General features: G+C 32.4%; 2 protein-coding genes across 19 annotated transcripts; both read right to left on the bottom strand.

The window, feature by feature from the left end:
- Positions 1–10,392: 10,392 nt before the first annotated feature.
- On the bottom strand, positions 10,393–17,507 carry LOC148596742 (uncharacterized). 3 transcript variants are annotated; one of them, XR_015918844.1, is made up of 8 exons: positions 17,400–17,507; positions 16,835–17,039; positions 16,405–16,562; positions 16,003–16,106; positions 14,707–14,838; positions 14,207–14,355; positions 12,506–12,626; positions 10,393–12,085 (listed from the first exon to the last, which is right to left on the bottom strand). XR_015918844.1 is itself a non-coding variant. In XM_088562822.1 (5 exons), exons 2-4 carry the CDS (start codon positions 17,034–17,036, stop codon positions 16,014–16,016), a joined length of 453 nt encoding a protein of 150 aa, XP_088418948.1. In that variant the 5' UTR covers positions 17,037–17,039; positions 17,298–17,495; the 3' UTR covers positions 14,365–14,838; positions 16,003–16,013. The 3 variants fall into 3 exon arrangements, 1 of the variants encoding a protein (XP_088418948.1); XR_015918843.1 differs by having other exon boundaries at positions 17,298–17,495; XM_088562822.1 differs by lacking the exons at positions 10,393–12,085; positions 12,506–12,626; positions 14,207–14,355 and having other exon boundaries at positions 14,365–14,838; positions 17,298–17,495.
- LOC148596741 (uncharacterized) lies at positions 17,484–27,585 on the bottom strand. Of its 16 annotated transcripts, none has more exons than XR_015918848.1 (9): positions 27,469–27,533; positions 26,875–26,962; positions 25,826–25,960; positions 23,351–23,425; positions 22,513–22,653; positions 21,870–21,947; positions 21,045–21,249; positions 20,283–20,399; positions 17,484–17,505 (listed from the first exon to the last, which is right to left on the bottom strand). XR_015918848.1 is itself a non-coding variant. In XM_088562846.1 (6 exons), the coding sequence occupies exons 4-6, from the start codon at positions 22,563–22,565 to the stop codon at positions 21,204–21,206; spliced, it is 177 nt and encodes a 58-aa protein (XP_088418972.1). In that variant the 5' UTR covers positions 22,566–22,653; positions 23,343–23,425; positions 25,826–25,960; positions 27,469–27,585; the 3' UTR covers positions 21,110–21,203. The 16 variants fall into 16 exon arrangements, 3 of the variants coding, with proteins under 3 accessions (XP_088418972.1, XP_088418971.1, XP_088418973.1); XR_015918851.1 differs by having other exon boundaries at positions 25,925–25,960; XR_015918846.1 differs by having other exon boundaries at positions 26,919–26,962; positions 27,469–27,515.
- Between the last annotated feature and the right edge of the window lie 80 nt (positions 27,586–27,665).

Genomic DNA, 27,665 nt, shown 5'->3' with positions numbered 1-27,665 from the left:
AAATCTCTGATGATACAAAATTGATTTAAGGTTCAGTTTGAAAAAAATCAAAGTGGATTCAGATTCATTGAAAAAAATATCTGATCTTTTACATCATACATATACAATATTAGTTTATTACAGAAAAATATAGTAAGTATTTGTATGAGGCTAAGGAAGGAAAAGTAACTGTGAGGCTCTGCCTAGCAGTTACTCCCCTTCCGAGACGAATACGAATACTTTCTATTTGTTTTTCAGTGACCTACTTTCACAGGCATTGCCCTTAGTAATTTGGCATGGAAATTGGGGCGTCAGTTTGTAACAATTACAACCTTGCGACCTTAAACTATTACTAAAAACTTTTAGCTAAACCTTGTATTTGTTTCATTTTATTCAAATACCTATATTTGCATATAACGATTTTTGTATTGTGATTTTTATAATAAAACTATTTCGTGACAATAAACAATAGTATCTCCGTATGAATGAAGCGCTAATAAAGGGAAACAAGATTCTAGTAGATATCTAGGAACACGACAAAGAACACCAAGTAACATAAATAATTCATACGAAGTAACAAAAGTAAATAAGCATCTCGGACTCCACTAAAAACTGTGAACATTCATCAGGTGCACTGGTAGGGTAAGCATCCTCTGCTTTTCTAGAAACACACGCCGAGTTTATCGTAAAAAAAAATCTGAAGGTAGAGGAAAGGTACACTATAACACGTTCAGTTTCATGGTCAGTTTTCATGATGAAAAAAATGACACCATTTTCATTTGATTAATCAAAATCATTGCATTTATTTTAGTTGAACAACATAGAAACATCTCCAATGGTCAGATATTCAAATCATGGACAAGTGCTTCATATGACAGTCACAACCAGTCACTATAGTTACTGGAAGTGGACCGTCAGGAACAAGAACGGAAAGGTTTCTAAAGTTGCTGAAGTGTCACCGATACTTCAAAGTAAGACATGCGTATGGATCCTTCATTGTTGTTTAAAATTACAATTATCAGGTTTTCCGTATTATAGCCTTACCACCCCAGCATGTAACACGCCATGGGTACCCCATTCCACCACCTGGGACACACAACACAGTTGCTCTGTGGGCAGAGCGCCTAGTCCCCGGTTTCGGTTTCTGAGCTCTATTTTGTCGCCTTTTACGCCTTTTTAGGTCCTAAGTATGGTCAGGGAAGTGATTTCAAAGTGAAAGTAGTCGTTGAATTGATTAAAAATTATAAAATGATAGTACTATTTACAGTATCTTGATCCAATACTTTTCATTATTTATTACCAGACAACAGCTTACCTACTCTATATCGCCCCTTTCAGCTACCACCCTTTCTTTTAAATTGAACAATCGTAACAACTATGTATAAGTGCGATGATGTATAGGCTGTGCCTAACTCATAATATTCGGTATTCTACGAATTAGTTTTGGAATAAGCGTTAAGAACTTCTTGTTTTCTGACTTTTTTTAACAAAAAGTAGTTTTATGGTAAAAATAATAATTAAATACTTACCTAATGGAGAGTCTTTAAGTGCCATTAAGTATTAGTAATAACAAGAGTCAGATTTAATAAAACAAAAACAAATTAATAATAATTTAAACTTACAAATTAAAACCGATAAAATGATAGCACCTGAGCAGACTTTTCTGACCCCGAATTATATCAGATTTAAGTTATAATTATCCAATAATTAAAACACCTTAATCATTGGAGCTTCATTCCTTTTAATTACACAATGTAGAAACTTGATTGATTTGGCTTCCTATTTGATTCCTTTTGTTTTGAAATGTCGTTGTATACTATTTATAAAGGATTTAGATCCTCCTATATATTAATTCTAATCCTGCCAATGAATAATTACTCCTTGCATAGCGAAATGTTCAGTATATACATGGATATGATTGGCATTTTTCGTATTTATTTTACATGTGATATATGATTGGGTTTAACGCCTGAGCAGCAATATTTGTGACAGTAAATTATTGTTTGCGTATAAAATGCACCTTAACCTGAAATTAATGAATTTATGATGTGATATTAAATAAATGAAAAAAAAAAATAAATATTATTTTTTTTTCCTTAAATATTTTTTTCGTGCGTCGTCTGCTTGTTTACCTTTGACAAAATGGCGTCCTTTGATGTTCCCTTTGATGATGATAAGGGGAATTTATACGTCTTGAGTTTACTTTTTCACTCTAAAAATTCACTTGAGGAAATAACAACATATATTTTTGCTTCCACATCCTCTTGTGAGGCAAATGCTGATTTAGAAAAGGCTTTTTATGCCGACAAATTTCTTAATTTCAATATTCCAAATCCTGAGCTTCTAGTAAATAAACAGAAAAAAAGATTCAAAAGTGTGTCGGAGACGGACCTTCAACATCTTAAAGAGAAAAAAACAAGCTAAATCAAGAAAAAAGAGCACTAAATAGGGTGTCAGACTTTTCTAAGGTGTGTGTTTCTACTTTTATTTAGGTTTTTATAAATTTGTATATTTTTTTCAAACGTATCAATTCATTGAAATATTTACCTAATCCAGGATTTGAACCTGGATCTATCATGGAATGATTGCTCTTCATTGAGCTATCTAGGTCTTGTTAATATAAATTGATAAGCTGATAAGTACATGAAAAAAAATATTCGAAGCCTTAAAGTCAAAACTATCAAATGTTTACAAATGAAATATTTTTTTAAATACAAATCTCTCCATTTTTTAAGAATGGAGTTTGGAGTCTTTGGGAGAATTTACAGACTTCTCAAATATAACTGCTACAGAACCCGACGATAAATTAGGGAAATTTTATGCTGAAGCCACACCTAAAAACAATTAGAGCGAAACAAATGATAACAGAGCAGGCCGTAGAATATACCAAAAAACACATACAAATCAATTCGTTCAGCAATAAACCGACATCTCCTGGATTTAGGGAGGATAGATATGATGTTGTGTGAGGGAGGAAATTCAGAACAAGCAATAATATCTTAGATGGTAAACTAAAAAAAAAACTTGCAAGAGGGTTTGGGCCGTCCAACAAAACACAAAGATATCATATCTTCAAATGACTTGAAACAATTTCCACTTACCTGTATGGAGAAATGAATCCAATAGTTTTACTATTTCGTGTCTGGTTTTTAATTGCTGTTCATTTTTGTTCCAGGGGATTAGAATTCCACAACTTAAATTAAATTCATTTATAAGCAAAAATGATGAAATTCGTAATGCATATATGTGCCTCTTACATGAAACAAAACCAAAAAAAAAAAAAAAAACTGGCAAGGTGGAATTAATTTTTCAGATGATCCTATGGAAAAAAGGATGTACGCCATTCAAGATGCAGGTGATTCGTGTCCTGTAAAGTCTGATTGCTACAAGATAAAAGGGAAGGATGGGTAGGGTCGGGCAATTTAGACTCCTGTGACGGAGTGCAAAGTTTCCTACTGCTATTGAATACCACAGCAGGGTTCTTTAACGTGCGAGGAACGTGTCATCTTTCCCAACACGGTACACCACAATGGTTTGCAGTCAGGTTTTCAGTCTTATAGCCTGACATGTCACTGTAACACGCGTGCACACAACCCAGTTGCTCTGTGAGCAGAGCGCCCTAGCCCTCGACTAGGGTTCTGAGCACTATTTAGTCGCCTTGTACGACAAGCTTAGCGCTGCTGCAGGCCTATTCTTTTGACACCCAGACCCAGACCCAGACGGGTCTCAAAATTGTAATTCAAGGATAAACTTAGAATATTTATGAGGGAAAAAAAGCAATTGAGTTAAATTAACAATTTGAAAATGCCAAAAGCTCCGTAGACTTGTGGAAGCCTATGATAATAAAATCTGTATAAATAATTCAGTAGTTGATTTTTTACAAGAGAGCTGAAAAAGGTAACCGATTTTTTTAATTAGGTCATTTTAAAATGTTACACAAGACGTTTACTCCTTTTAATCAAAGGGGCATAAATCAACATATATGAAATGGACTATTATAATTGAAAATTGTAGAATAAGGTTACATTTAATTGGTTGTTATCGACCTCCTACCATAAATATAAATTTAAGGAAAAATAAATGTCCATAAGTTCTAAAAAAATATGCTTGTCTTATATGAATGTGAAAAAAATGTGTGAGAAGCTCAGTCAAACTTAGAGAATCATCATTGTCATGTATAGTAACGTCAGGGATCATGTCTTATTTAGATGTTCTTTATTTCAAAACGAGATTCACCTCCGTAATAATCATTTCAGTGAACACGCCCTGGGGATACATTTGCGTATATAGGTGACAGGCAGTACAATAAACAAACATGTCAACTTTCCATTCATTAAATCACAACGCTGTTAATTAGTCTGACGATGATATTAAATACATCGCAGCACCTTCCATTATCTAAATGAAAAAGAAAAAAGACATTGAAATTGCCTAGACATGTTTCTTTTTTGTTTTTGTTTTGTTTTTGTTTTTGTTTTTGTTTTTGTTTTTGTTTTTAGTTTGTTTGTTTGTTTGTTTGTTTGTTTTTCGTGGATCTATTTTCCTTAGGTCCCGATTAGGTACATGTACTATGTAGTAAAATGCTAGTTTACTTGCGGATGTTTCATCTACTTAAAAATCGCTTTAAAATAAAGGTCTGAAGGTATACATTTAGTTAACCTAATACATTTGCCAATTTCCCCCAGTCAAGTCTGAGTGTGTTGCATTTTTCAAACAAAAATAAGTTCTCAAAATGTAAATACTTCCAGGACAGAGAACTAAATCCATCATTATTTTATTATAATTGGAGATTTAACTACATGTATGTTGTGAGGCGCTCTTTTTGACTCTTCTAATTTCTTGATAATTTGTAGACAAAATGTGCAGATCATAGTTTTAATCCCTTTCCATGGAAACCTCTGAGACCCTCTTTTTTCAAATACCCCTGTTCCGCCTCCGAAGGTATTTTTTTTAAAAGAATCTGAATATAAACACCGCTGAGGTACAAACAAAACCAGATGAAAACAATCCATTGACTAGATACCTGTATGTGACGTTCATCATTATACTTGAAAAAATATGTACGTGTATTAAAGCTATTTAGACAGTATACCGTACAGCCGCCCCGGTACGTGACAGAGTTCTTACGCTCCGCGAAATCACAATATACCTATTACTTTAATTAGTAAGAGATTAACATGGTGACGTGTAAAATGATAATGTTTTACCATTGACCTTCAATTTTGTTACAGATCTATGGTGATACATTGTGTTCCTATGAAAGATTAATTTTCAAAAAATGATAGTTTTCTTCTTTTCTTTTATTTTTATGTTTTTTATGTTGTGTGTGTTTTATTTATTCATTTTAAAATAATGAAAAGTATAAAAGAAATGAGTAGGTTACAATCCAGAATAATCATATGTTTAAAGTTAACAAATACTATCAACTCCGGCAGAGAAACAAAAATATAATTCAGGCCTTCAAAAATAGATATGAGAGATGAGAGATGAGTACCCAACGTAGCAGAAGAAAGGACGTATGGACGGACGGAAGGACGGACACCCCATCACTGTATTTCCCCACTTTGCAAGTTGGGGTATAAAAACAATCTATAAACATCTGACCATTTACTGTTATAGTTTAACTTCCCTTAGCAGAAAGAACGAGAACGACTTTACCAATCGAACAGACCCTGCTCTGAACTAGTCGTACAGTCAAAATCAATGAAGTTGACACTCTCGCTTGCACCGAAAGCAATGTAACTGGTTAGATATTTGTAAAGATATGTAACATACAAGTTTTACGGGACGGGAATTCAAAATCTGTAGCGGATGTTTCATGTATGATGATTTTTAGATGCAAAACTTTGCATGATAACACAAAAATTAATAATAAACTGCTAATAAGCCTCCATGGTTACATGGATACCATCTGCCTACACTAAAGGTTTGTGAAATATCTCACTTTTTGTCTAGTAAGGAAATGTTGACTCGGTGTTGGAACTTGTTAACAGCAAAACTGATCATCTTAATCATTTGAAATGTAAGCGGATTGATTCTATGGTTTATAAGCTTTTCATTTTTAAAACAGTAGTTAAGGTGAAATACTAAGAGTTTAAGTGAACATGCCTTTTTATTTATTGGAGTCATAAAGGAGTTAGTAACACGGGTGTATAGAGGTTAAAGATATCTTTTCTTACAGAGTATAGTTCTTGACCATTACTAAATTAAAAGGGACTTCGTGTATATACATGTATCAGTGTAATGAATTGTGTCAACGTAACGCTGATGCACATTTTTATTAAACTGGGTTTCTATATATTAGTCTTTATCATATTACACGTATGTTTTATTTCTAAATTTAAGGCGATCATTTAACGATTTTGTCAAAATATTATAATCAAAGTATTCATGTACTGAATCAATTTATATCGATCGTTTTAATTTTTACGCCTCAAATAATCGTCAATTGCAAAAATATTGGATAAAAGCAGGGATAAAAGGAAAGTTCAGGAATCGAATTCTAACGTTTAACTAAACACAAGCCTATGTTGTAAATAGTTAATATTGAACTCTTTGAGTTATTTTTCAATTCACAATTCTGATTACATGTACGAAGGACTTTAAATGAACACACAATTCGTGATGCATCATAGCCAGTTTGTGAAATATTAAGGTTTGATGATGGTTTACACCTTTATCTTTCTTAACTAGCTACGTGTCTCAGTTGATAAGCTATATGTAAACGTAAGGAAAGTATATCCTAATCACGATTATCGGTCGACCTAGTCTCAGATCGATGAAGTGTAGAACACGTGGGGGCTGGAAATAGGTCAACGGCAATATTACGGGAATCATACCCTTCGGTACATATACATTAACGCACTACATACAAACCCCAGCGTGCTAATTAATTATGCATGTGAACAATACATGTGATCCACCTCCGTAGCCAGTTGTTTCAAAAGCTGGGTTCCACCACAACATCCGTTAGGTATCTACTAACAGTCAGATATACCCCCTAACCCAGGTAAGGGGCGAATGTGAGAGACCCGAAAGGTCGTTCAAGACTAATATGTTCTTACATTAGTATTTGTTAAAAATCTTAGATCTCTTCCGCGACTGAGAACAATTCTGTGATTGATTTTCGATTGCCAAATGAGCAGCACACGACTTATTAGGCATATCATTGGGCGTGGCTTGTGTGTTTGTAAATTACTGTCCAATTTAATCATGTAAACAAACACGTATCATTCTGATGTGTATCAGCTGTTTTCATTCCTTTCAGCAGCGTGAATGAACTTCAAATTTATATTTAATATTCAATATAGATATTAAACATTATTTTTTAGAAAAACTATAATAAGCAATTGCTAATGAATGGAACAGTGTACATGTCCATGTGTGAATACTGTGACCTTATAGGTTATATACCCTACATGTTGAGTATGGCCTTATAGGTAGAACGGTACTATCTATTTCCCATATGCGACAATAGTGAAATTTTTGAAAAATTCACACCTTTAAAAGAATGACAGAGCTATAAACTGAAAACTGACTTTTTTCCAGTAATGTCTTCATTTCTCTAACTAAAATTGCGATCAAAGTCATCGCAAAACCGTCTCAATTCTTTGGTATTTTAAGCAGATTATGTTTGGGGTCAAAGTTCCCCCTTTTTCTTTGAATGGCACATACATTTTAAAAATTCATAGGATGTATATAAAATGGGTTTCAAGAAATAAAATAATTTCCCAGCACGGTGCATCACTATGGTTTGCGGTCAGGTTTTCCGTATTATAGCATGACAACCCCAGCATTCTACCACCTGGGGCACGCATCCAAGTTGCTCTGTGGGCAGAGCGCCTAGCGTCTTTTACAATAAGCTTAGCGCTATTTGAAATAGTACCGTTCTACCAATAAGTATGCAAGAATTAAAACCACATTTCATGTGTGTGGACATGCGCTTTCTAAATCCAGGATCTTTCATTTGGTGTTATACATGCATAAAAACATTAAAACTGATTTTTTTTCAAAACTGAACATGAATTAATGATTTTTAAGTATTTATTTTTTTTTATAGTTTTCGAAAGTGACATTGCACAGCATGATTACGTTTAGGAAAATACATATACATTTGTACTAGAATAAATTAAGCAAGTGTATATGTTATTGTCTATATTCCTGCAAGTCTTTCATTAAAACGAAAATAGACAAATGAATGGGAAAAAAATCCGATTTTGATAAAGAACATTTTAACATACAAGTTGGGGTCAAAGTAGGTGTTTTGTTTTTTTTTGACGGTTTTAGATTTTTGATTATTTCATTATTTAATTGTTAGGAGTTGCTGTTATAGTAATATACCATTTTATACACAAAAATATGAAGAAAACCCTTTGTCCCAACCCCCTCCCCCATATAAAAGTGCTCCTCCCCCGCAATTAAAATTGGTAGGTTTTAAGAAGATGGGATTATTATGAGAACAATCACACTTCATAAAACAGAACACCAGCATGCTTGCGTTGTACGGCGGAAAATAATTTGAAATCTGTATGTACTACATGTACATGCAACAGTGTACTTTGTAACAGGGTATTAATACAGGTTTCACATATTGAAACAGGTCGTTATGAAAATAAAGAGGTCAATGAACGAGTATATAGACATGTATATGTTTTATATGTAATGATCAGATTGAAGATGAGAAACATGTGTTATTAGCTCGTCATCTATAGAAAAACCGACACGTGCCTAAACAAAGCTTAATTACTCATTTGTGATCATTTTCTATAAAATTTTAAATTTATGCAGTAAATATCAGTCTCTAATACATGTAACAGCACCCCTTCAAGTCCGTAGTGGCATAATCTACGTCCTTACTGCACTGCACTATGGAATCATTAGCAGTGTTTAGACGTACCGAAATTTTAAAACGGTAATTATATACCTACATATTGAGTATGGTAACTGTGCAAGAATTAAAACCACATTTGAAGTGTGGCAATGTGCATTCCTAAATCCAAGATCTCTATTTGGTACATGTATGACAACATTAAATCTTTTCAAAACTAAACATTAAATAATTGTGTAGTACAGTCGAACCTCGTTAAGTCGAAGTTGGAGGGACCATGCAAAAAAGTTATCCGAGGTTCGAGTAATACGAGGTCAAGGGTAAACCGGAAATACTAGTAGTTTCGTCCATGATTGTTTCTGTACTTACATGATTTATTGTCCATGTACATGTACATGTATGTCACTTTACACGATACTTCGTAATGTCATGCGTTTCATATAGGAAATTATGTGTATGTTTTGTATGTTGTATATCATGTATAAAATACTGAACGGCACCGAGTGTTTTAGTGAAATTTCCTTTTTTATTTTTTTCTATATCAAAAAACGTCGTAGTCCATAACATGCTTCTTCGTTTGTATAGCGGAAGTCATTATTGCCCGCATGCGCTAAACTTACTTTCAATTTTGATTTAAAAGGAACTAATTACCACAAAATAATTAGAAAGGAACTGAAAACCACAAAATAATTTCAGAGGAAAACAACCTAAGAAAATTCGAATAAATATTTGTTCGTCAGGAAAATAACGTACAAAAATGCGATATGATATGGAGAAAAAGGTCATGTTATAATTCACACTGGCATATATATATTTTTTTGAAATGTACAAAATGTACGAAAACTGTACGTTTTGTCAAACATGTTTTATCTTTTACAATTTATATTTATTAATAATTTAATCTTGCCTATGAAACTAATATCAACATTTAACAGACACCTGAGAATATTGGCAAACACGTTGTCTTTAATTGTTTATAGTCAATTTTTGACTTTTGAGTAGCAACATACCAGCAAAACCAGCCTATGGAGTATGTGGGTCTCAACTGATGCATTACTTAAGAGTTTAAGTTCTAAGAACATTGATTTTGTTGAGAGAGAAATTATGCTTTCTTAAAAGTTGCTTAGACAGGGCTATGAATCTGTCAAATTAAAGTCAGCATTCGAGAAATGTCATGTTGCCATCATGACTAAAGCATTTCAGAAATTGTATCTGATATTCTTCCTAGCTCAGCCTTTAGTAACTTTTCACCCTTACTGGACTGAGCAAAGACATTGCCATTACATTTCTGATTTCACTCCTTTTTTTTAGTGGCATTTGTGCTGTAACTTTTTGTGTTAGTTTCAACTGCTGTAAATGTCTTGATTTTATGAGTCCTTGTTTACTGCTTGGTTTTGATTGGTACTGCCTTCTAGTATTAACTTTTCTATGAAGAACTTTTGATTGACCTTTGTTTTTATGTCCATGGTGCTAGGCAAAGGAGCATAATGTTGTTCTCATGTCTATCCCAATTTCTCATGGTATGCGAATATAAAAAGAACAGAAATACTGTGTACTAATACTAATTTTATTCACTTTCATTGGTTTTTATTTTGGTACAAATGAGTAATGAACAGGAATATATATATATATATATATATGTGCATTTTATGCATAAAAAAATCATTACTTACAATAAGATAACAATTGGCCTGAATGAAACTTTGTGTTATTATCTTTTGAATGCATTTTCCTGCATATCTTTGAATATTGTACAATCAATTTCTAAAATTTCCTAACATTGTTAAATTGTAGAAAAGACTACTTCTAACAAATGGTACAATAACTGATGACCTTAAGGAACCAAATAATACAATTCAATAAACATAAATGTGATTCTTACAGAAGAAAGATACTAAATATGATAACATCTCTTTAAAAGGGTAAAGTTTGATCAATGAACACAGGGATTAAATTTGTGAAATTAGTATTTCATAAAATTTAAAACCATTGGGCAACCAAAAACTATTATAACTTTAATACTGAAACCCTTTTTTATTAATTATAAAGCTTGACTATAGCTAATTGTAAATAATGTTCAAAATAAATTAGCGCGAAAATCTCATCAATGCCATTTTTTTTTTATTAAAATAACAAAATGTATTGGTTTATATTATGCTAGTATGCTGATAAGCAACATTAACAATAACAAAACGTGTGATACATTTTCAGTGCTTTCAAATACAGGAATAAGGTTGAATAAAAAAGATAACACCAATAAAAACATTTAAACTGGTTTTCAACAAAACATCAATTTAACACACCAAGCAATCACAATTATGAAAATGACTAAAACAAATTTCAAGATGCATACACACAAGTGTATTTAGAAGTAAAATCATGTCAAAATAAAGTATTAAGCATAGAAATTTTTATAAATTGACAAATAAAAAATACATTTTATACATTCTATATGTGAAGAAACTGACAGTAAAAAATTGTTGCTACTAATGCATAGAGACAAACAAAACTATAGTTTAGGAGCTATTAACTTTCAGTTCAAATCCATGTTGAAATACTTTTAACACAAACAGACTGTTGACCTGTTTGTTAACAATCACTATTCATGTAGAAACTCATAATCTCATGGACTCATATTGAAAATCTGTAAATGTATGTTTTTGATAACAGCTTTAAATAAGTTCAATTCATAAACAATGGGAATGGGGAATGTGTCTAAAAGGCAACAACCCAATCAGAACCGTAGATACCTCCCTCTCAATACCCCACATTACAACACTTGCACTTTTTTGAAAACGCAAGCCTGACCCTCTCAAGATGTGACAAGATAAATGGAAAGTAAATTATATCCAGCTATTACAATTAACTAATCATTCAACAAAGTTTGAAGAAAAAACATTCAACAAATGAAGGCACTCTCCAGGCAACAACACACTATTACACACTTAAGGATGGACAGGCTCAAAACTGAATACCCCTGCAACTTCTATGCATGGGATATAACTATCTATATTGTGATTCACAAACAATACACACATGATCATTTCTTGGCACTTTGTTCAGTCCAATGCATTTGAAGTGCAGCCATCGGCCACACACTTCGCACTGCACCCACACATTTAATTGGCTTTGACAATCAAGCATGTCACAAATTGTCGTCTGTGCCTTTGGTTTTCTGGATGTTTTTATGATTTTCTTTGTGACATATTCTCTGATTACCAGAGCAGCCTTTTGGGTCAATTGCATTGGTTAAATACCCTTGGTTAAAGCTAGTGCATTCTGAAACATAAATTGTACAATTAATATAGCAAGACATTCTCTTCGGATTAATTCAGGTCTGAAGCTGTCAATGGTTGCGTTTAGTACTGTGTTCATTGTTAATTGTTTTTATGCATAATTTGTTATATTCCATACTTATACATTTGACTCAGTCTTCTTCTGAATTGATTGATGGTCAGATGGATGATTGGTTGCTTAGTGTTCAGTGACGGGTCAGATGCATATTAAGGACAAGGTCATAAACATAATTTATGTACATTATTATGCCCTCTGTCCTTAACCTAAAATTTAACAGGACTAAACACCTAAGTCAATATATCAAACCTATTGTACACAGATTTTTTTTGGGGCATTCTTTATTTCATTGTTCCATACTCTACACAAAACACTAATAAACTGGCACCCAACGGTTATATTTACCATAAGTATAAACAGTCCACAGCTATGGCCATCTTTTTGTTGACTAGATTTTAAATTTCCACTCTTCCAATTAACATCAACATCATCTTTTATTTTCTCACTTCTTATTTTCATGCAGTTCCTGCAAAATGTTCTTGTTAGTTATAATACAAATGCAAATACATGAAAATGAAAAAAATGAAATAAATGTCTCAGTACAAATGACACCTTTAACGCTTGTCGTGCTGAAAATTGGTCTGTCACTCGAAAATGGTAATTTTTGTCCATCTCTAGTCATTATTTGCTACCTGTGTGGTTCAACTGGAACAAATCAGGAACCAAAGCACATTCATCCTACAGCCTGTAGATCGTGAAGGCTACTGAAGCCAAATATAGTGTGTTACGGTCACGAGCTGGGGGTCAGGAACCCCCTAAAGGGTCACTCGTGTGAAAAAATAAGGATTTTTCCAATTTTTTGCCTTTGTCCTAAAACCAGTAGTAGTAAATACAAGGGGTTGACATCCAAATGGTGGTGACAAAAATCATTCTTATTTAGTTTCCAGGCAAAATAGAGTACTGCAGATCAATTCTGCTCTATATATCAGATAGACTCATTTTAAAGCAGTCACACTGCTTTCAGATGGACACAAAATGCACTTTTCTACACTAAAATTTACATTGCCAGAACCGATAAAGCGGAACCAGGTCCAATCCCAAACAGATCCAGGCATAAGCATGACAAGGGTTAAGTTGCATACCACTGCAAAGCTTGGGAAAAGGGCTTCCAAAATCAGTATACTAAAGGTAGGATGATCATTAAATTTTTTTCTCAGATATTTAGCTTGAATAAATAATACTGAAAATCCACATTTTTACATTGCCTGCTATCTGAAGCATGGAGACAAATTAATCACACAATATTCATACACTTTTGTACTAAATTACAAATACAAATTATTATGATTAAAGTGATCAACATACAAACATCATATGCACTTACATTATACAATGCATAGAACTAGTCTCGTGTGTTCTTGATACTACATTGAAGGGGGAGGAGGGATGTGGCTGTTGACCCAAAAGTGTTAAGTGAGAACCAACTAAGACTGTCATTCATATGGTACATATCCGTGCTACAGTAGATGTGATATGCCTGATCACATGGACATATTTTTACAAGACTTATGGAGACCAAAATTCATGAAAATTTTTATGTCTTTAATGTGATATTCAATTCACCAAAGTTTCAAGAAAATTTGTGTCATTTTTTACAAGGGCCTAATGGGCAACAGTATAGCATAATCAGTCCTGTATCAGATGCATGCCTGTTTAAAAAGTAATTATCCCTCAAACAGTTGGTAGAACATAAAATAAACAAATATAATAGTATACTATATATTTTAAAAATAAAATTTATGAGATCCTTATTCAAAATCCATTAAGAGATACCTTCATATCTAAATAAAACACTTAACATAATGAAAATTAATTATGTTTTAATTCAGAACATGTATCAGTTGCATTAAAGATTATTTAAATTTTCACATGTTTTTTTTTCATTTTTTTCAATATATAATTCATTATTTCCCTTAATTCTTTTGGTTCATAATTCATGGAAAACATTGGTAAAATGCACTTATATGAGGGCGTTGTGTTAAAGGAAATGCATAATAAAGATTTATTTGGTTTTCACTCATTTTCACTGATAATTAATCAAATCACCTCCAATGTTGTACATATTTGTCATTGTTCTCATTCATGGAATCCAGTATTGATACTGATTTACATGGAATATTTGCTGCCAGTAATATCCAGTGGTTTTGACACTTGTTGATTGGCATGAAAATCCAAGTGTATCTTGAGAATTTAACCTAAAAGAACCAAATGTTTTTTAGCATGTGTTATAAATGCAAAACAACATGAAACTTTAACATTGAATTTTCAACAGACCATGACTGCGGGGTTTATTCCTAAAATTGGCATGCATTTGTGATGAAATGATGGTAATGAATCTGCACACCAAATATCACTGATCGAGCATAAGGGGTTCAAGTTGAAATTAACTTATCAGAAAACATAAGTGAAGTTTGTAGGTGCTGCTGTTACATACAAAATATTTTTCTTTGTTTCATTTGGTAACTGGCAGTTTATATATCTGCATAACTCGTAGTCATTATCTTAAAATTTTAAAATAATACATTTTGTACAAATGAAATACTTACCTTACTGTAAAACTAAGTATCAAACCATTTTTGCTCCCAAAGGACTGCCATATATGATGGCAGAGCGAAAATATGACCCTCTTGTTCTAAATTGCTTTCACTTTTTAAGATTCCCATATATGCGTTTATCAACTGAAATGAACATCTTGGTTGGATCATCCAAAAAAATTATTCTGGTAATGAATATTAAAATACAAACATGCATAACAGTTAGTGATCAAGTATTCATTATGGAACCTGTTGCAGATTGCAAAGTATTCTAAATAGTGGGTCAGCACAAGTGCGGAATATTTGAAGATGGTGAAAACTAGATGTGTCAAAACAACAAATTGCCTCGTTTCAAAAAGTCCAAAGGCTGCCATTTTGAAAATCATAACCTTTTGACAAATATGAGTAACTAAACACAACAAATTGTATTATGAGTACAGACAAACCTGTGCGCCTGAGAAAATTAAAGCATGGCTGGACCAAGATAAATATAAAATTTAATTTCTGTTTCAGAACATTAAAAAATACTTTTCCAGATTTTACTCAGCATTTTCAATAAATTCTGTATAGAGTGCTAAAATAAACTAAGTTGAGAAAAGTTTGAAAAGTGCTCCCAATCAGATGATGAATACTTAATATCACAATCTAAGTGTTGTGTTTAGACATTTTACAACATGTAGATAGTGATATAACAATCTAAAGATGATGAATACTTAAAATCACAATCTCAGTGTTATGTATAGACATTTTACAACATGTAGATAGTGATATAACAATCTAAAGATAATGAATACTTATAACCACAATCTAAGTGCTATGTATAGACATTTTACAACATGTAGATTGTGATATAATAAACTAAAGATGATGCATTCTTAAAGTCTCAATCTAAGTGTTGTGTATAGACATTTTACAACATGTAGATAGTGATATAACAATCTAAAGATGATGAATACTAAAATCACAATCTAAGTGTTGTGTATTGACATTTTACAACATGTAGATTGTGATATAATAAACTAAAGATGATGCATTCTTAGAGTCACAATCTAATTGTTGTGTATAGACATTTTACAACATGTAGATTGTGATATAACAATCTAAAGATGATGAATACTTATAATTACAATCTAAGTGTTGTGTATTGACATTTTACAGCATGTAGATTGTGATATGATAAATTAAAGATGATGCATTCTTAGAGTCACAATCTAAGCGTTGTGTTTAGTCATTTTACAATAGGTCGGCCAGGTGAACTAATGATATGTTAAGTTTAATGATTTAAATAACCACTAATATTTTCTTTACCCTATACTGCTTCAAGTATACTGCTGCACTGCAGCCCAACGTTTTTGTCCTGTGTTTCTTTTATTATATGCAGCTTGAGGGTATAGATGGTCATCCTGATTCTCCTAAAAAAATCTCACAACTAAAACATATTTTTTTTTAAATAAAAAAAAACTCAATTAAATGGTTGATATTTGAATATTACTGAAAATAAGAATCCTTTTGCACAACATATTTACAAATTATAAAAATCTTACAAAATTGTTTTAGCTTTGTTTGTTCAATCAATATGCATGGCTATTCTTAACGTACAATTATGTCATTGTGCCAAGAATTTGGATGAAAACAAAAATCAAATGTTACACCACAATTTTCAATTGTTATATCATAATTTCTATTAGAATCATTGATCTTAGGTATTACCTTTTCATTCTTTTTCAGTCTGTAATTTGGCCCTTGATGACATTCCATCAAACGGTGACCAACGATGAAGAAAGGGGTATCCTGTACAGGAATGTGTGAGCCATGGGTGACAGCACCATCATCTTCCCAGCGCACAAAATGCTTCACTAAGCATTGTTCTGAAATAAAATTAAACAATGAGAGAATTACAACTAAAAATATGTATTTGGATTTAAGTATCATCTCAGTTATGTTTTCAAAAATGCTATATCTTTTCGATTTTTCTATTTTCCCTCCCTTCCACCTTCAACCATCAAAAAGAGATTAGTCAGAACAATTAACACCAATGTTCATTTACAAAATAAATCAATAGATCTTGTGACCAAAATAAATTGCACATTGAGAAGAAAATATGGAAAAGAATATTTCTTTACAAAAGAATATGCCTCACCATCAAGGGAAAATTTTCCAAAACTTTTGGTAGTTCTTGGTACTGCATAAATTGTGGAGGTAGCTAACGAAAATTCCTCCACAACCGAATTAGCCGTCTCCAGATCTTTCACCCATCCATAGTAAGGGCTTTTGTGTTGAATGAACAAGTCGCACCATGGAATGTCCTCATCAATGGTATCACCAGTAGCGGTGCTGGACATGCCCTTTAAAAAAAACTTTAAATGTATATACAAGTGTTGTTAAACAAAGAGTTGAATCTGTACATGAATGAACATCTATTATGTTGCTCCCATAAATGTCTGTCGGAGGGGAAACTGATATTCACAATTCAGTAAAATAAATTTGCAAGTTGGAAATTCACAATCCAAATGCACTTAATGAAAATGATGGTCACCCATTATTATCTTTTGATCCTTCTCATTAAATATAAAAATTAATTGGTATAAAGCCGTCAAACTTACTTGTTTTTTTACAATTAAATTGCTCGCTTCTTAAAGTTCTTCATGCCGTCGAAGTGAAAACAGCTTTCGAACATGCGGCATGATTATTATAATATTCCCTACAAACTCGGTTCCATTTCCGCATCACATCACAATCGACCCGTTGTAAAAAAGATGTTCCCCTTTGTCTGATTCACAATCTGACAGGAGTATCGTCAAACCATGTGCTCTACAATATTACGATAAAATTTCAAATTCACTGGCGAAACGAATATAGTCGTTGAAATACCCTTACTATCGTCTGTTTGATTTTTCATTAAATAGTCAGATACCATTACAATTTATCTGTATTTAAAAAAAAAACAAAAATTCAAAATATCAAAATATACGATATCACTGTTAGTGTAAATCTCGACGTGTTATTAATAAAATTCGTTTATTATAACAGTGTCAACAAATTAATTAATCATGGTTTGTAATAAAGCAATCAGTTTTCTGACTAATTAGTTGACTTCCAGACATCAGGGTAACCTCGAAGTCCTATCAAGGGGACTGATTGATTACCTAAAGTTATCCGAGGTTTCGATTCAACTGAGTTCGAGTCATCCGAGGTAAAATTGTATTGGAGTAAGGGGAGTTTTGCTGGGACTTTATAATTAGTTCGAGTTCTCCGAGGTTTCGACTAATCCAAGTTCTACACATCGAGGTTCGACTGTATATTTTTATAACACAGGTGAGCGATGGGACATGAAATCTAAACCAAGTGAAATGCATGTTAATTGGGGAATGTATTAGGCCGTATTTTCGATAGTGACATTACACGGCATGATTCCGAAGGGTACATACATCAGAAAACCAAGATTGGTAGCTCGTTTTACTTTGTTTGATACTGAAATATGACTCAATTCCGATAGATCAGCACTGAATTATGTAAAACTTTTAAGACGTGCGACACACGATGAGTTGACGACGAGATTTATTTCCTTATTCATTGTCCAATACTCAGACAGAAGAAAAAATTTTTTTTAATGATATTCAAGTAACTTTCCGTGATACATCAGACACTGAAAACTTGTGTGAGCTTCCATCCAACCAAAACTTATATAAGCAGTGCAAACTTGTGGCAAACTTCATCACAGACAGTTATTGCATAAGAACTGTAATCTCTTGATAATTTAACTATCTTTTATTTTGTTATTTAAAGTTGAAAACGTAACACTCTTACAAAACATGTATTCAAGTTCGAATTTAAAGTCTCAGTTTCAAAATGTATTTATAATTTCGACCTGATAGTGCTCCTACACTTTTCGCTTCGTTCAAAGTTCGCAATGTTCTTCAGCAATAAACAATTATCTTGGGATATTAAATAGTGCAATACACACACCTACATTTAATCATTTTGCATAGCTAATTGTGTTGGGCTAAATTTATTACTATCATGCATTTTAATCATTGTAGGTCTATCTAGAGCTACATTTGTAAATATTTTAACAAAATTTAATAATCACAATTAGTATCTAAAGTAGATACTTGATAGAATCAGTTCTGGTAACTTAAACTAAAACACACTTATTTGATAAATGTACAAGGTGGCAGGGTTCCTCGGAAAACCGCAAACAGAAAATCAAATTAAAAAAAAAAGTATTAAAAAATCATTTTAAATTAAAGTGGGCTCAACGCAACATTGTAACTAATTAATCTTAATAATAGTGTAACCTTTGTATTGCAGATCTGGTGATCTTTTTAAAAAGACCTGTAAGGCTTTATTATTGGAAGAGTGAGCGACTTCTTTTATCTTTGCACGATTTGGCAGTCACATGTTAAAAGCAAATTCGACGTGACGCCATAAATTCAGTACGCAAAATTAATTGACATTAAATAATTCAATTCGGACATTTACATGTACATGTACAGTTACGATTTAATACGTCTAGTTAACGTTTGAAATAATTCGGCATTTTTTTCAAAATCGAAAACCATGATATTGTAATAAACATAACTTACCTATATCTTAAATGACTGCACACGGAATATTTTAAAGATTATTCGGCATTACAATTAAATCACAATTAAACAAAAACAAAAATAGATAGAATTAAAAATACAAAAAATAAAATAAAATAAAACAAAAATAAAAACAAACAAGCACAAAAACAAAACATTACGAAGCAAGTTGTTTGTGTAGCTGGCTTATGTAACTTTGCATGCATGTACATTATGTACTATTTAATTGGAGGTTAAAGGGAGATAATAAAGCTATTATTTTCTTATACTGAATCACACTGAACAGTCTCTTGTTTCGTACTGAACTCAATTACTGAACAGCTACTGAACATACTGAATTTACTTTGAAGCAGACTAGTGAATACATGGAACGGTATTCTTAACACACTGAACACGACCCAGGCAAAACGCACTGAATTAAACTGAACGATTTTATGTTCAGTAAATTCAGTGTATGTTCAGTCGTTTTGGCCGTTTCAGTAAATATATGGCCTACTAGTGTCAGCAATTTCAGGAAGTTTCACTGTCAAACTGTGTGATGGACAGGATAAAGAAACTAGGTGGAGGAATGATTTAAATGTATTTAAGTATAAGTGTTTATAAGAATCAGACAAAATGGGAAAAATCAGAAACAAGCATGTCAAACCCCCACCGATCTAATACAATATCACTCAATGATACTTTCACTATTTGAAACGATCATTATTTAATATCTGCATCACTGGCTTTCCTCAGAAATTTTTTTCGATAAAATGTTAGGAAAATAAGGTTTTTGTCAGAGTAATCTGCCATTGAAATGTTTTCAGTGCACTTCAATGAATTTGTAACTCAATGGTCCAGTATGATATGGAAAATCTTGTCTGTTTTCCTTGATTCTCATGGTGAAAATAGTCAACTGCAACTATCAAAATGGTGTTTTTTATACTATGTTTCATCTACTGCCTGATTCTTACAGAGACTGATACTTATAATAAAAACAAATGAAAGCCCTATTATACCTACCCTTTCTATGACATGTGTCATGTAGACAATCATCCAAGATAACAAGTCTGTTATGTTTAGGTAAATCGTGGATCAGTTTGTGAAATCTTTCTACTTTACTCTTCTCGCTCTTCAGAACTACAAGTATTTATAGTTATATTACATACAAGTATACAGAAAGTTTGTAAGTGAATATCAGCAGATAAATAGTTATCTTAAAATTAGTCCTTGTTTTGTCAAGATGTATAGGAACGAACCCTTTATTACCTCGGTGGGTGTTTCTAGAAAAGCTGAGGACCCTCACTCTTCCGCTACACCTGTACCATGCTCCCTATTTTTAGTGGAGTCTGAGTTGCTCCTTTACTGTTGTTACTTTGTATGTATTATTTTAGTTACTTTATGTTCTTTGTTGTGTATGTCGGTTTTCCATGTTTGGTCTTTGTCCCTGGATTACATTCTTTTAATTACCATTAGAACCTTGGTTCCCTTGATTACTCTTGATAATTCATATTGTTTTGCCATTTTATTCAATTTACAAGCGTTAAATTGTAGTATCATTTTGTGCTGCAAAATGTACTTAAATGGATACAATTTAGAAATGTCATGCACAAAACAAGACATTAAAATAATTGAAATAGTAAAACACAACCCTCTATTGTCTGCAAAATGCAAATAATGGACCTGTGACAATAATATGATTCAACTGAAAACATGAATGAAGAGACAAGGCCTTAAACATAAATATGAAATCCAGTTAATAAATCAGAGAAAAAAATTACTAACTTGAAGCCTCTTCAAACTTGGGCATGAGCCACATTGTCAGAACAGGTTCTGGTAATTCTCTTAAGAAACTGCTTCAACAGGCTGGCAACAATGTTAGGTTCATGTTCCTCTAAAAATACTGGGAGCCCCTTCTTGTAACACTCCTTCAGCAGCTGGATTTTAGACTTTACTCCAGATATTCTGTATATACCCTCGCATAACAAACCTGAAACATAAGATTAATGTAGTTCAGTCATCAGTGACCTTCCAAGGGAAAGTAAAATCATGGACAGGTGGTCTTTATAAACAGGTTAATTTTGCATAGAATGTACTACACAGGATTATTAAAATCATGGTCATATAAGACAGGTGGTCTTTATAAACAGGTTAATTTTGCATAGAATGTACTACACAGGATTATTTAAATCATAGCCATTTGAGTCAGTTATTGGTGAATACAGGTGTTTGTATAACAACATAGAAGTTAATTGGCTGAGTTTAGTTACTAATCATTTCTGATATGAAAGCACTACAAGAAATTATTGGGCAATACGACCTAGCATTCAAATCCTGAACTTCCTACCTTAGTAAAGCAATAACTCTTGACATTAAGGAGGTAGACCTAGGGTAAGGGACACAACTCTTAAAAATCATTGGAACATTTGTATTCAGCATTTTACATCAATCTTATGTAAGCATCTTATTAATTTGGATTCATTTTATTCTGCTTCAAATGAAAGCTTGAGAGGCTCTGTTGAAATTGAATATGATACAAACATATCACTGATTCCATGAGTTATGTCCCTTACCCTAGGTCTACCTCCTTAAATGTGAAGTACAATGTACTTCTTTTTGTCTTTATCCTTGTCCTTTTTCTTTGTGGAGAATTTAAATCCTTTGGCTTTCTTAGACTTTGATGGGCTCCTGAAAAAGAAAAAAAAAGAAACATAAGCGAGTAGCATCAGATCAATTTTACAACAAAATCATTTAAATGTAAGTTTTTGTAAGAATCAGGCAAAATAAGACAAATCAGAAACATGCATTCCAAACCAGTCTGACAACATAATTTCCCTCAATGATGCTTTCTCTATATGAAAAGACTTTATTTGATATCTGCATCACTGGATATGCTCAGGAATTTTTCAACAGAATGTTAAAAAAATGATGTTTTTGACAGAGTTATCTGTCCTTGAAATGTTAAAATTTGGTGCATTTCAATGGAATTATAACTCAATTTTCCAAAATGGTTATAAAAATCTTGTCTTTTTTCCTTGATTCTGATGGTGCAAATAGTCAAATTAAACATTCAAAATGGTGGTTTCATGTTTTACCCACTACCTGATTTCTACAGAGACCGACATGTCACTATTTAGCCAAATCAGTGTGTCATTAGACTGTCAATTAGGAGTCTACAGTTTCATCCTTGGTAGAGTAAGGTACTTTGTTGTAAAGTGAATCATTCTATCTTGTTATAAATGGAAATCCTTACTTGACATCTTCTGAGATGACTAGGGACTCATCCGAGTCATCTTCATAGAACATAACATATCCCTTGTCTTTCTGTCCTTTCTTCCCATCTGTTTTCTTCCCGAGATCTTTCTCTTGTTCTGTTTGCCATAATCATCATCCCCTAAAAGGAAACAAGCACTACTCAAAAAAGAGGTACAAAGCCTGTCAAAACCAACGACAGTAAACAACTTTGATTTTCCCATTCAGCACTGTCAATAATATCCATTGTACACGAGTGTGGTTTTCATTTCACCTGACCAAATGTATGGAATTTTTACCTCTTGACTGCCAATTAGTCAGGAGTCAGGATCCCAGGCTACTTAAATTCCGAGAACACTGAATGTCATTTTTACAATCTATTCATGGTTGACACCTTTAATACAATAACTCAGGTAGCCCCAAGACTATCTAAGGCTAATAATCAACTGAATAATTGAAGAGTGATTGGATGCCCACGGTTTAACATGGTTTCTTTCCCCATAATAATTGAACTGTGATGCTGACAGATTTTACTGGAATTATACTTGACCTGTATTTTATAGTACTAAACATCTGTACAAAGTTTCAAAACAATTCATTGATCTCATCTCAAGCTATCATCTGGAAACTGGTGTGGAAGGACAGATGGACAGACAATTTACGGAGGGTATCGCATAATACCTCACCACTTCAAAAGATTTGTCTATTTATTCTGATATTTCTTCAAACAGTTTGTAATACATGTAATACAATGTACATGTTACATTTGCATTGTTGAAAAACAATTTATTTTGTATCTCATAAAAAAACTGTCTATTGCTTAAATACAACCTGTGTACCTTTTGTCACCATCAGTATTCTCGTAACTCATGTCCAACCAGCAAGTACATTCTGTGTAATTACATCATTGATATCTGAAATAAAACAGACATGATATTTAAAGTCTGAAAGTTTGAAAGTCTTTATCACATGTATGGTTTAATTTTTTTGTCAAAACCAGGGATTAGCAACCCAGGATACCAAGATGGCAGATCGACCAAAAAGGTGTAGAATGGCAAGGTAAAAGTGTGATTTCTCTTAATTCCGTGCACATATCAGGCTGGTTTTGGGAATAGAAATTTATATTTGCCTAAAAATTTTGACTCTATTTTTTATAGCTGTACAATGAAGTATATTACTGAAATCAGCAGTTGAAATTTTGGTTATAATGGGGACTGAGGGAGAGTTCCAATGACAAATTTGGTCGTTTTAAAACCATCAGTAAAGATCAATATATTGTTTGTTTGTTTACAAATTGTCCCCTTTTGTTAATGTGGCAATTAATGCCTTCAGCTCAGACAGAGTTGCCTGTCTTGGTGGTCGTTAATGAATTACTTTGAACAATTAATGTAAAAATCCTGATGTTATAATTATATTATTTACATTTATATGGATAACATATATTTTTGATTTTCAGTAAAATGTTTTAAACGTCAAATCATGTAGTACTACTGAAAATTTTGCATAATATCATTTGATATGTTCACATTGAATTTAAAGGTGTTGTGAATAAATCCAATTGATGGAACAAGGTAAATACACATTAAAATATTGTACAATTGATTGATTCATTTGGACTGATATTCAAGATGGATACTGATGCTTCTTACATATCTGGCCATTCAATTATTGCCTTAAATTAAAACCTGAATCTTTATTGATTGAACTTATTTTCTGTGTCTCAGGTCATATGTAGAGGAAGATAAATTTTGGAGTAAATTCGCCATCCTGTAGACATATGTGTGATTAAGTTTTAGATCTGAATAAATATAGAAGTTAAATATATTTTTATGAATGAATTTTAGCCCTGTCAATGACTATATTAGACCTGACAGAACCTGAGAGCAAACCTAAAAAAATCAGTCTTTTTTATAAACTACAAGACTTTATATTAAAAGGAAAATAAAAAGGCCGACTTTATGTTTCATTTTTAAAATCTTCAGGTCTTGAAGTACTTTTAGGAAAACCATTGACATCAATCGAAGTCGATACATACAATTTCAGGGGACAACAACACGTTCATGTTATGCAATGCCTTGGAAAGTGTAATTTACTCCTGAGTTCCGGGGCAAACGCTAATGCAGAAATTACCTAATTCAACTTATATATACTAGGTATACGCATGCATATATGTATATATATATATGCATCATTTAACCTGTGTACTCTTTAATGATTTATTTGTTTCCATGTTGACTTTCTGATTACTTTGCATTTTTAGTTCGTATTTAATTGTTTAAGGTATTGTCATTATATCTCTTAAAGAGGAAATAAAGACACGAACAAATAACTAAGGAAAAGAGCCAGTTTATACTAAATAAACCGAAACAAAAACAAGATGTGCTCACACAAAAATTGAAAAGTAGTCTTCAAGATGTACACTTAAAACTGTTAACATATCCTACACAACTTTTCAATAAACATGTCATTGATTTTTACCCATATTGATCCTGTTAACATCTATGATAAAGCCGAAATATACCTCTATCGTATACTCAGTGGAATTCAGAGGTTGGATATAGCTTTATTCCAAGACTATATAATACTTACTTTTAGGAATATAAGTTCATGTCTTATTTGGTTAAGCAAGTTGCAAATTAAGTGTAAAAGTCACATGATCAAATTAATTTAATTAAAAAATAACCCTTGCATCCAAATACATTCCATTCATTTAGTTTATGCATATAAACATCCTTTTTTTTTAAATTCAATACCAGACTGTAACAACTGAAAGAACAAAACCACTTTGTAAAGTAGATTAAAAAAATCAAATATTTGAACGACCAGGCATGAAAAATAGGAATATTGACAGCCACCTTTTAGAAACATTTGTCATATGTATTGATTAAAATATTAATTCAGGTAAAGAAGCATGAAATTTATATTTATAATGAGTCTCTGTCACAGGCTGTTAGAACAGCGAATTTTGTTTATACTACCCCGTCAGATAGTAATGAAAAAGTACTTGAGTCAAGGTAAAGTAAAAAGGTCTAGCTAGAAATGGTATAGCTAAATACCCAAAAAATCTTCCACACCTTGTGTAATGGGTTTCTCTCCCCTATACTATAATACCCCTGTCAAAACGCGTCAATATTACGGAATAAGGTTTGTTTACATCAAAATTAAATCGAAGGTCATGGGTGCATTGACCCCATAAAGCAAAAACGTGCTGTATGTGGCGAAAACCGACTCTACATGTATTGTACACAGCAGCATGGGCATTCACGAAGTCTCAGCAAATGTTTATCTGTTCAATCATTTTTAAATATGCTCACTTGGTTTTGCAATCTAACATGACTTTCAGGGCTAAAAGAAAACTATCATCTCATCTCATTGCATTATATCTAACTGGCGTTCACCTCAAATAAAACTACCTCTAAGTTAAAAGTCTTCTTCCAAAAAATTTCTTACTGAAAATAAAAACAAGCAGAAGTGAAATAAATACAGAATATTTCAAGTGAAAGACGGTGACGAATACGAATGAAAATTTGGAACAAATATGTTACAATTTTTTATGTAAGAAAAAGTTTAAATGCGATTTTATTGATATTTTTTTTAATAAAACGAATAATATCACTATCAATATTTCATTCTTACTCCGCTAACTTTGATTAAGATCTTCGAGTTATCTCGTTACGTTGAAATGATCCGTGATTCAATTTTAAACCAATCATGACTTACGGTAGATCGGTCATAATTGAGTACAAAAAGTAACATTCATTTAATGTATGCTATACTTAATCCTGCGTTTATAGAGATAAATGAAAGGCAACCAAACAAATACTGCTAATTAATATAGCGCTTTCATAGACTTAATTTCTTTCGACGTTTCCATGCATTTCAAAGACAAAAATCGTCATCTCCCTTCTTTGTACTGGATATATAAACTCCTTAAGTTTCCACACATTAAGTAGGTAAATAAGTTTTATCTAAAGTCGGCATGAGTATATAAAAATAACAATATAGAAACATGAGCTCTGTAGAGCTCTTCGACCAATTGAAATTTGTTAACAAATAACAAATATACATAGGTATATCTAATAAAATATGACAGACGCATCTGGAAACATGCAGAAGACATTAGCACATACAAAACTTATAGCATATACAAATATATTTGAACAAGTTTAAGTAGCACAAGATAAATACCTGTAAAAGGCTGAGCACACATTACATGCCAAAAAACAAAAAACAAAAAAACAAAACATAAAAAAAACCCAAAACACACACATTTTATATAAGCAGAAGCAGCACATAATTATAGACATAGAAACCACCCAAATATAATTGTAGAAAGCAGCGCATTTACACAAATTGAATGTACCAAGTACAAAGCAGTAACACATGCCTAGCTACAAGGCTGCATACGTAATCTACACGAGCTACATGGGCAATTTTAGGAATAGCACCATCTAGATATGAAATAAAGAATATTATTATTATGAATTTTTTAAACTGTTGATGTATGATATGAACAATGACTTATAATAGAGCAAACATCACACTGTAAGATGAAGAATTTTTTTAAAAGAAAATCTAACATAATAACATAAAAATGTTCCACTGAAAAGGTTGGTTTGATGAGTGCAAAACGAAAGTGAAAGTAGGGAAGAGGCTATTTATAGTTCAACTTCAAGACTACTTTTCTGTCTGATCTTCGTGGACTCACAGTATTTTCTTTGCGGGAAATTATTTTTCCACATGTCCTAAGAAATGCTACATAAGTGAAAGTTTTATTGAATCAATTTACATATTTAATAAAAAATGATGGTGAATTTTTCTGGCACTCTTATAGAAATCTGCTTTTATACATGTTTCCATATTGGTGAAGTTTGAATGAGTTTGAAGCGGTGGAATTTTTTTATATGTCAAGATGGGTCTGTTGAAATGCACTACGAAATTAATTGTGTCCTCGTACCTATAATTTGTCTGCTGGTGATTCCATTTTCATTCGAGTTACCTCTTTTTTCTGCACCCGAATCTGAACATCGATTAGAGAGACATCGAAATTATATCTGGTCTTATGGGAGGTAACTCTGAAAAAGAGGATAAAATATGGCTGCATCCCGAGCTCCGCAAGTAGGGAATATCAGAGGCGGATCCAGGATTTGAGAT

The sequence above is a fragment of the Perna viridis genome, chromosome 15 (assembly GCF_037379345.1).
Source record: "Perna viridis isolate PV_CMFRI_1.1 ecotype Kerala chromosome 15, ASM3737934v1, whole genome shotgun sequence".
Taxonomy (NCBI): domain Eukaryota; kingdom Metazoa; phylum Mollusca; class Bivalvia; order Mytilida; family Mytilidae; genus Perna; species Perna viridis.
This window is presented reverse-complemented; position numbering and strand designations above follow the sequence as displayed.

Excerpts from the sequence above, each read along its gene's own strand:
- LOC148596742 (XM_088562822.1), bottom strand. The coding sequence starts at position 17,036 with ATGTCCAGCACCGCTACTGGTGATACCATTGATGAGGACATTCCATGG. Across the intron at positions 16,563-16,834 it reads TGGAAAATTTTCCCTTGATG|AACAATGCTTAGTGAAGCAT; the intron begins GTGAGGCATATT and ends ATTTTATTTCAG. Across the intron at positions 16,107-16,404 it reads GACTGAAAAAGAATGAAAAG|GAGAATCAGGATGACCATCT; the intron begins GTAATACCTAAG and ends AGATTTTTTTAG.
- LOC148596741 (XM_088562846.1), bottom strand. The coding sequence starts at position 22,565 with ATGTTCTATGAAGATGACTCGGATGAGTCCCTAGTCATCTCAGAAGAT. Across the intron at positions 21,948-22,512 it reads GTCATCTCAGAAGATGTCAA|GAGCCCATCAAAGTCTAAGA; the intron begins GTAAGGATTTCC and ends TTTCTTTTTCAG. Across the intron at positions 21,250-21,869 it reads AAGGATAAAGACAAAAAGAA|GTTTGTTATGCGAGGGTATA; the intron begins GTACATTGTACT and ends CTTATGTTTCAG.